This window comes from Limulus polyphemus, unplaced genomic scaffold (assembly GCF_000517525.1).
Source record: "Limulus polyphemus unplaced genomic scaffold, Limulus_polyphemus-2.1.2 Scaffold4182, whole genome shotgun sequence".
Taxonomy (NCBI): Eukaryota; Metazoa; Arthropoda; class Merostomata; order Xiphosura; family Limulidae; genus Limulus; species Limulus polyphemus.
Genome location: NW_013669792.1, coordinates 17,213 through 27,930, shown reverse-complemented (window position 1 = coordinate 27,930; position 10,718 = coordinate 17,213). Strand labels below are relative to the sequence as shown.

Below are 10,718 nucleotides of genomic sequence, written 5' to 3'. Positions count from 1 at the left end.
ACTGGAAAATGGGGGCTATACTAGTGCCTTGATTATTCGTGTTTCCGTTTTCCGTGGTTTTTGTTTTCCCCGAATTTTCTCAAAATAATTGTGCCTTTACAATTCTAGACAATAATTTACATGTTTTGGAGAAATTTTTGCTCAGAACTTAATTTTGGTTGCAAAAGTTCAGGTGTTGCATGATATCCGGGGTTTTCACATGCATTCAACAATAAGTCGGCTGGTTCAAGCATAGTCTTGTCTCTTATATTTTTAGCTGTTAAGACAGAAATACAAAATATTTGTAACTTGGTTAACTTTATTTGATTAATGAATAAAAACATTGTATACAAAAAAAAACACGAAATACACATTAGGATTTCTTAAAGATTTCACGCAACTTCAGTTGTCATACGCTGTTCTATGCTGCATGGTGGCATCCTTTAACCACAGATGCATGTTCAGATTGTGTTGGAGTGTCGTTTAGTTACCTATTGTCCTCTTCCCTACAGATAATTAGTATCTTCAGTCTGTTTTAACAGACTTTTTTGTAATAATTTCCAAGCATAGACTTGCACTAATGTTTTTACTTATTTTTCACAGTAGTTGATAGGTTAATCCACTTCCATGTTTATAGCAGAAAAAGTGTCAAAATTTAGGAGTTATTTATGCCTATGTTACAGATTGAATTCAATGAAAACAGGAACAGGCAATCAAAAAAGGAAGTGTTATAGGACTTATGTAACTCACGAAATTCGAAGAAATTGAGCGTGACTGACCCACACTTGACTTTTATGATTATGATTGTGACAACTTTTGTAATTTTTTTATAATAATATGATTAAACAACAGTAAAACGATTATAATTTAAAACAAGGAGAAATTTTATTTAAAACAATGGGCTAACTAGTGAGATCCACCTTGTTTTTTTTTTGCTTTCCCTGGACAAGCACAGATAATTGAGGCACCAGTGTATATTTATTTACTTCCACAGCAACTATTACATGCTAACAATCATATTATATCAAAAACCACTTGATAGTATTGCCTAAACTACCTTTGGTCCCATATGAGTCTAAACACACACACACTAATTGATTGAATTGAGAGAAAGAGAAACAAAATAGCACAAAATTGATAACATGTTGTACAACTTCAGCATTTCATTCCTGAAAAACATGAAGTACTGAATCCACCATTAAAATCCTAGAAAAAAGTTCGATTTAGGACTCAAAGAATGTGAAAATAGTTCCAGACTTCCAAGAACCCAGAACTGTTCTAGATTTGAGTTCAATTTTGCACAGCCCTATGCATGAACAAAATGGGAGAAAATATTAAGTACCACAATAAAATGTTTAGTTGTCATGGCAAACTGGCACCCAAAATTTGTCAAGGCCTGGTTTTTATAATGTATATATATTTATATTTCACCAAACATTTTGTATTACAGCTGATTGTCTGAAACCTTGACCTAGTATAATGACTTAGCCCTAATTAAATCAAGCTAAATCTTATGAGGTTATGGCTGAAGTCTCCCTTAAGAGTCAAGATATCTAACTATGTGAATTTTATCCCAACAGATTTCTACTAGTAAGCTGTTATATAATGAACCAATTTGTTCTTAATTGAGTTGTAATTTATGAATGTGTGTATTAATATTAGTGTTTGTTTGAGCTGGATCATGTAAGTGCAGAAGTCATTAACTAAGAAGCAATCATTAAAGAGAATGGGATGGAATTATACAGCTACAAACTTGCTATGTAGTATTCATTTGTAACACTTCTAAATGCCATTGTTAATAAATGCTCAAAAGAAACTAAGCAAAAAAAACATAAGCAGTTAAGTACATTATTATTAGAATATAATTATACAAACATACATACATACAAATTTAGTGGTCATCGACTAGCCTGAGGCTAGTAAATTTACCACCAGTCTAGTAAATTAAGCAATTTGAGGAGTTTGATTGGCTAATAAAAATTTCAGTAGACTACAGTCTGGAAATCACCACTATATATTGGTGTTGTTACTTTTCTTTGTGTATCTCAGCATTGAAATTTCATAAAATATAATTCTAAGCAACTACAAAAACTTTGATGTCACTCTTTTCAACTATTAAAATCTTCCGATTGGCTATTTATCCTGCCTTCTATCAAACTTAGCTACCACCTTTAGCCTATTGACTTCATTAGGTTAAACTTTAGTAAAAAATTTAAACATATTTGAAAACATGAGTGACTGCTTTATATTTTAAACAAATTATTCTCCATCTTTCAAACTCTTGTTGTGATAGGTTTAATGTAATTTTTATGTACAAAGTCATCGGGTAAAAAAATCACACATATCTGGAATGACAAATAAAGCACATATGAACTGTGGGTGTGTAGACAATATAAACTATGAAAGCATAATAGCTATTCTTTCCAGGGCAATGTGTTTGATGAAGTAATTCAGTCCCTACCACAATTTTATTTTGTTAAAATTAAAGTACTTAAAAACCAATTACAATTTTGCAATAATAGCTATGTGTTTGTAACAGGCTAGTAGAAGTCCCATAAGGTTAGTAGGTCTTGATTCTATTAGCCCAGCTTACTACCACAAAATGAATGTTAAATTCAAGTTAAAAAATTCAAAAGTTTAGAAAAAACTACTTTTACACTCTAGATGAATATTTATATAAATTTCTGTTTTTATTTTAATCAATGTTTTGCCTTTGCGGCTTCTTCAGGGTTAATGTGTAAATCCCTCCAGCATGCACTACAAATTTTGAAAACAACAAATAATTACCGGCAATCGACCGTATACATAATTACACACACAAATAAATGCACATATTTTTCAGAAAAGCAGAGATGTTAACAGCACTATGCATTAGTAATAACATTATGAGTGGATGTAGCATCTGTGCAAAGATGTGGATACAGTAATGTAAATATACAACAGAACAACACAGCAATGCACTTGAACTGGATGGGAAGTAGTGTTTAACATCAAGCACAGAAGAATTCAATGTCTGGATAAATACCAATTTCAGGTGCTCTAAAAAAGGGACCATTTTGTCTACCTCCCATCTTGCTAAAATAACATCTGCAGCAAAAACTACATGCATTCTGATATACACATATAATGTCTTCTAATCCCAGATATATAACTAGATTGAAATATTATGACACAATTAACATATGAGTATGGTAACAATAATTCCTCTTCCATGATTTCCACTAATGTTCCAATAGCTAGCTGTTTTCATATTATAGCCTGGAGTATACAAGCTGATTGTTTAAGTTTTAGTTGCATCTGTGGGATCAAAGGATGTGTAGTGAAAAAAAAACATTCTTTTGTTCTGTAGACTACAAAACTTTCAGTGTTTTACAGTAGAGCAAACTAAGTAGCAAGTTAAGGCATTAAACCACAGTGACCAAGAGTCAATGATCACTTCCTAGAAACACATAAAAGGTACGACTATAAAAAACTCTAATACCACCCTCACCTTGTACATATACACTTATCTTAAATTTCATAAAATGTTTCATTCATGAAGTATTTCCCAGTATATTTTACCTTAAAACCTTTGTTACATGTAATGTGCCGAAGTTCATCTTACTTTTAATTATCTTAAACCAAGAAATACATGTGTATAGGCAGTCCCAATGGTACATCTATTGTTGGAAACAAGATTTAATAACATCAAGCCATACATGTACATTATTATAAATTAACACATTCTTTATCTTCTTAGAAATTTCACACTGTTTGTATTTGTAAATAAAGAAATATAACTTTTTTTTTTCACTGAATTATTTGTTTTTCAACAATAAACAGCAATAGTGATGAGCACTTAAAAACTGCAACAAACTAGCCTTGGGAAATATTTTGTCTCATCCATCCATTCTTACTAGTTAGTCTTTTTTTTTACTTAATTAAAAAGAATCACCTTATCTTTTACATCTACTTTTTAAAATGTGTCACTTGTTATATGAAACAATTTCTGATAATCCTATAAATGTAAATATATTTTTGAGAAGTTGGATACAATCACTTACACTGTAATTCATAATGACTTAAATTTTAACTGCATACTAAAAGATTAAGGCTTTAAAAGTGCATACAAGTATGAAGTCAGAATAACTATCATCCATGGAAGGATTTTTGTCATTGCCATAATTGGTGTAAATGTACAGGTGGAGATGATAAAGGGTTAATAGTAGCTTATACAAGTAGAACTATTAAAAATTATTGAACTATTATCAAGGCTGAATAATGGATAATGGATGCAGAACGCATTCGAAATGCGTCGGCCAACTCATCACTAGCTACAACTTTTACCCGTTGTTCTAACAACGTTAAGACGGCTTATCGACTTCTTGAGAAGAATTCTAAGAAGAAAGTAAACCTACAGACATCGGTCTTGTTTAACAAAACCTGTATATACACACACACACACACACACATATATATGAAAACTCAAATTTTTTTCTTTTACCAAATTCTTCTTTATTTTAATGGTTTTACAGCATCACAGGCTACTTTTCAGTATAAAAGTAATATATTTAGGTCTAAAATTGATATGAAATATATAAATTTTGTTTTTTCAATCATGATTTTCATCTTATATTTTAAATTTTATTCAAAAATAAGTTATCTTATTACTAGCTTTTCAATCAAAACCTAATTAAAAAGTCTTTAAACTAACATCAACATTAAAATATGTTAAACATTCATAAAATTACTATCGTACATTACCCAAGTTCTACAGACTATAGATATTTTTGAAAAATACTTTTTTAATTTTGTTGAATAACCTTAGAGTTTCTTTGGAAATTATCCACAGTATACTTAAGGTCCATGTAAAATATTTCTTAAAACTTCTGAATCCTTATTTATTAAACATCTTGCCTCCTAATAGCTTTCAATTAAAATTTAAAGAATCATTAAAAAGGTCAACAAAGTATTTTTCAAATATTAATTTTATTTTCATTACAATTCCAAAGGGTAAAAACTTTAAAAAAAAAGGTTCATTCAATATATTAAATAAATTAGTATTACAGAAATAAAAATATTTACTTGCTGAGAAGGGACAATTTACCAGATTTCTAACATGATATCTATATAAATTAACTGTAATCTCAGATGAATAGTTTCTCCACAATATAGAACATTTCAAAACATAAATTACATTTTTAGCATTAGAGTCAAAAAGAGCCTTTCAGTTTAATAATTCCTGCCTTCTTGATCCAACAACTAAATTTCCTAGTTTAATCCTTTCATTACGGGCTGGATAGAATCCACCCAGCTTGTAACCACAAAAGTATCCACGAGAGTAATTATACTATGATTTTTGATAATGTAAGCATATCTTTACAAAATTTTGCAGGTTATTGGTAAACATTACAAGGCTTTCGTATACAAAGTATCAGGTTTTTAAATTAAGAATTACGATTTTTTAGTTAAAGATATTCTCGTAAAATTTTGTTTTCAGAATGTTGATTACCCAACATGCAAAGTAATTTTTATTTTAAGATTAAAAATATTTTTATGATTAGAACATTTTAAAATTTCACATGAAAAATCTTTATAATCTCCAGATAATTATAATTTTTTTTTTAAATTTTATCTGTTATTTTCACTACCATAACTCATTATGGGGTTAGTCAATTTGACCGACCTCGTAACCACCATAAAAAATTAGTAAATAAATATAAATTATGCTTTTTTGTCTGGAATGTCTACAAATTATAACATGAAAACACAAATGTTTAGTCTGATAGCTTAAATTTCATAACATTATACACTTATATATATATATATATTATTTCTTTTATATTGACTTTTCAGCCATGCCTGGCTAACATTATTCAAGTTGCAATGATGCATTTCGTTTACTCTCATGTTACTGTATTCAACAATATAAAACTGGCCTTTACAAAGTGACTTGTCTTGGCTGTGTTTTAGTGGACTAGTATTTTGTAAAATACAGTCAATTTCAGTTTTAATACATCATATATGTATATACATTATTACTATTTAAAATAAGTTTTTAAATTTTAGTTATTTTTCTTAAAACACAGAACAGTAAATAAAGAATTACAGAAATTAATTATCTCTTCTAGTTACGAACTTTGAACTCATTTACTGCTTGCTGTAGATTGCTAAGCCTTATAAAATTTCACACATTGAGGATGTGAAACGAAATAATTTTTTTAAAGTTTTATATATATATACATTTTGACATAACCAAAAATCATAAATTACTACATCAATACCATAGAATTCCACTATAATTTATCAAGCTTAGTATTTAAGCTGTATTTGGGTCTTAAAAATATGAAATTTCGAGCTGACTAAAGACTTACCTTACCAGCTTGAAATCTTGTACCAAAAGAACAAGACTGATAACCTAATACTAGTGAGATAGCCACTAGGGAGACATTCTGAGCTTTTGATTGGACATTCACATATCATAAACAGATGTAGATGTGCATAAAGAAATGTTTTCAAAAATGGAGAGAGATGGGTGAAGTTGCTGTGTTTGTTTCAGCAAATGTAGCGATATCTCAGCAACAGAAGAGATAGGAGGTTCTTAATCTAGATTCTAGCTTGTCAATATCAGTAATTTGAGTTCCTAATTTGTAAAAAACTATAGACTTTGTATTTGGACATCACAAACATCTAATTTGAACTGATGCTGCATTCAACATACCATCCAACACACAAAAATTGATATTTAGGGTGTTTTTTAATATTTACTTTAAAATTAAGAAATTAACTAATGGATCATACTAAAATTTGAATTATAGTCTACAATTTGATACCAAACTTATTGACATACATTCATAAAATAATAGTTCAATAAAATTTTGAATGTGAGTCTTCAAATGCAATGACCATAGGAAGACTCGCAGAGACTGGGTTAAGATATCTATTTATACATATTAAACAATTTTTTCTATTACATGATACCATACTTTTTTTATTCTTCATTTTAGAGTTTTTAAAAGTTAATAATTTAAAAAAAGTTGGAGGTTGCTGCTTTGTGTAAATTATTTTACAATTTTCACAAACATTGTAGTGGTAAAATGTGTGTTTGTGCAATTTTGAGTCCCATTTTCTTGTCTTATCATACTATCACTCATGTATATCTTCCATGGCAATCTATTCAGAGTACTAACAGTCACAAACACCTGAATCAAGTTCCATTGAAGCAGTTTCCAAGAGACTCAGAAGAAATATGGGTTGACTGTATGGAAAACACTCATGTAAGATTTACATACTAACACTGTATACAAAAGATAGAATTTCCAACTTACCCAAAGCTCTGAGGAAGCATTAGTAAATTTCCTAGACTAAAGTTTTCTAATCCTTTAGGTGTTCCAAGATCAGCACAAATTTCTTCATTAAAAAGGTTTCCAGGTAAGTCATGCGAGTCATTTGTAACTGGTAAGGTTGCATATAATGAAGGCCTAGTAAGCCTCATCACTGAAATATTCCAATATTTCATTATTACTTTTCTGTGTGCAGTGTTTTACATAAAACGTTTCAACTTACAGTATTTATATCATCCAAAATATTACAGTACTTTCAGTAACTTACAGACTAGTATTGTAAACAAGAAGTATATTTTAAAACTGTGAAGTCTAATCAATTACATGTTTGACATGTACTAACTTCACAGAATCAGTCAAATAGCTTGAAATGAACCAAACAACGGACAGTTTTGTTGACTTTGTCACTGTTAGATTATACAATACAGTATCAAAAAATTAAATTGTCTGGGCTCAAAATTAATGCTATCTAACTAGCAAATTGCAGTTTCGCTGGTGAAACTTAGAAGGCACTATACAAAATGATGTTAGTACACATTTCAGAAGGAAGATTCCCAGATTCTTACTCTCGAGTATCAATACACCCATGATACATGCAATCAGTAATTTATACACATGATTCTTGCACAAAAAGTCACTATAATTAGGATTAAGAAGATTGTTTCATTTGCTGGTGCTGCACAAGCTCAGGATAAGTATCAGGAAATGGGGATAACAAGACCACAGCTTCAACTCATCTGATTGGTTGCCATGTCAATTAGAACATAGACAGCCTACTAGACTCACAATATCCGCACCTGTTTTTTTCACATTCTTTTTCATTTGTCCATGACTAACACAAATATTAGGCCTATCAACATTTAGGCTGCAACTTTTAATAATAAAATACTTTCTTTTATATTATAGGGTGGCCATCAGCAGGGGTTCTGTAGATCCAGGTAGTCATAGTCTAGATACATCAATTCCTGCCCATGTCAAGGGTCTTTTAACTTTTGTGAAATAGTTAAAACAGAAACACTTTTACATGTGATTAAAATGAGTCCTAATAAAGTCATATTCAGAAATATTTGAAAGAAACAAGACACAGAAGATTTATGCATATAAATAAAAGACATACATATTTATTAAAATTTATTAATATATGAAATAATTAATTATGGCACAGTTACATTTAATTTTCAAGAAGAATTTGCCAGTGGGAAAAAATATATATAGCAACAATTTGTTTGTGCTTTCAAAAGTTAAAAGTTGAGCCTGATTGCTTGACTAAGACTTCTTGTAATTTATGGAGTAAATATGCCTAGATATATAAGCCATATGACTATAATATATTAATAAATAACTATAAATGTAGAAGAAATTCTGTTGTGCATAATACAACAAGGAAGTGCATTGTGGTTTTACAAATTAACATGGGTCAATAACCTAATAAGATATTATGATTTCTGCTATTATTTCTAATAATAAATAATCAATCATCTTTATAAGCCTGACTCTTCCTCTTAGTGCTTCCCGTCTCACTCCAGTACTGGCAGAGAAGTAGTGTTATTAGTAGTAGTAATAGTAATACTATATTGTTTGTGTTACTGAGGGTACTACTACTACTACTACTACTGGTGTTATGGTTAGGCTAAAACTTGTTAAAATTAAGTCTCATTTTTATTTAAGGCCTACAATTTACAAAGGGCTGACCTTTTGGCAGTAAAATGTAATATCCTCAAAGTTTAGAAAAATATTAATCCCTATTTTACAGCTTCTATTACAAATAAACACTGAAATTATTAGAGATAAAATACCTTTCAAAGCGAGTAAATGATCGTCCATCTCTTAGATAATTACCGCTACGCCTCTGTCCTAGGTGATTATATTGTTTATTCATAAAATATTTTTTTCGTTATCAGAGTTACCTATAAATTGAAACTATATCGATGTAAAATGTTATTTTTTTGTTAGTTGTTATGCACAATGGGCTATTTGTGCTGTGCTTGCCATAGGGATCAAACCCCAATTTTAGCGGTCAAATCCTTCGATTTACCCCTGAGCCACAAGCGAGAGGATCTCAGAGAAAAAATTGTAATTCATTAATCAATATTACATGACGAAAAGCTTGTAAACAGAACTGGATTAACACATAAGGCACATGAGGCGATGGCCTAGGGTCCCGCGCTTTTATGACTATATATTATTATAAAATATAGTAACAGTGAAGAAGTTGTCAAATTAGAATAATTTTATTGGTAAAACGAAAACAACGTTTTGGGCAACAGCCCTTCATTGGGTTCCCGTACCATTGTTTGCGTGTTTACCAATAACATTTTTATAATTTGGGGAGTTTTTCACCATTAGTATATTTTCTATTTTGTAATTTCCTCACCGATGCAAATCTTTTATTATATATTAATCGATTAAATTGATTTAAATATTTCGAACCATTGAAAAAAAATCACTTAGTAAGAAATTAACTATTTTTTACATCATGATGAAATGTATGATGTACATTCGGTAGGAGATCAAATGAAGTTAACAATTTCATCATAGTAGCGTGTGCATATCATGAATTTCACACCATACATCACTGTACCTATAAAATCTCTTTCTGTAGCGACCGTTTTGTGAATATAAAAAATATACTGAATATGCACGATTTAATTAATATTGTTACGTCTCCGTTTGTTAATTAACTTTCCGTAACTTTGTTCCAACGAAACTTTAACGACACAAGTCTTTACTTAATAAAATTGGTTTATTCTTTCCGAATATAACTCTGCGATACACTTAATCTCAATACTCGCGCTAAAACAACACTGTAACGAACGAACGTTAACTTCGACAATACACTGTGACTGCAGTTCAATTACTCACTCTCTACACACATTACCTTCCCTTCTTTTATATACCAGCGTACCCTATTTCTAGTAAGAACTTGAACATTCGCCAAAGTACATGATAGTTCTAGAAACGTTGCGTCACGGTGGTCATGTGACTCGCTGACGCAACAATATTGTTACGTCTCTGGTCGTTTGTTAATTTCCCGTAAAAATACTTTCCGAAAAACTTCAGCGATACAAGTCCTTTCTCAAATAAAACTAGTTGATTCTTTCTTAATACAACTTTACAATACACAGAATTTTCACCGTCATTTTAAACACACATTATAATTCACAACGATTCACGCACTTTACTTACGGTCACTACCGCTCACTTGAATCAATTATTTGTCTATCTGCAATTCTCTATGCCGTCACTCCTTCTCTCCGCTTTATTTGCCGGGCTTATATATTAAAATAGAGGGCGCCTAGAAAACGCTGGGTCTTCATGATCCTTTCAGAACCTCATGACGTGTTACCAGGGTCATGTGACTTCCGCTGTCGTAACACTGCCCCTTCTTTAGTATTGTTCGTCCCGAACAATAACACT

At 30.5% G+C, this 10,718-nt stretch overlaps 1 protein-coding gene across 2 annotated transcripts in view; it reads right to left on the bottom strand.

The window, feature by feature from the left end:
* Nucleotides 1–9,445, bottom strand: part of LOC106470720 (trafficking protein particle complex subunit 13-like) — a 39,114-nt gene extending 29,669 nt beyond the window's left edge. Inside the window, exons 1-2 of one of the 2 annotated variants that reach the window (XM_022399357.1) lie at nucleotides 9,098–9,445; nucleotides 7,287–7,455 (exon numbers count right to left, since the gene is read on the bottom strand). In XM_022399357.1, the coding sequence (XP_022255065.1) occupies nucleotides 7,287–7,455; nucleotides 9,098–9,125 (197 nt within the window). In that variant the 5' untranslated portion in view covers nucleotides 9,126–9,445. The remainder of the gene's footprint in view (nucleotides 1–7,286; nucleotides 7,456–9,097) is intronic. The other variant, XM_013931284.2, reaches the window with a different exon arrangement.
* Nucleotides 9,446–10,718: the final 1,273 nt, after the last annotated feature.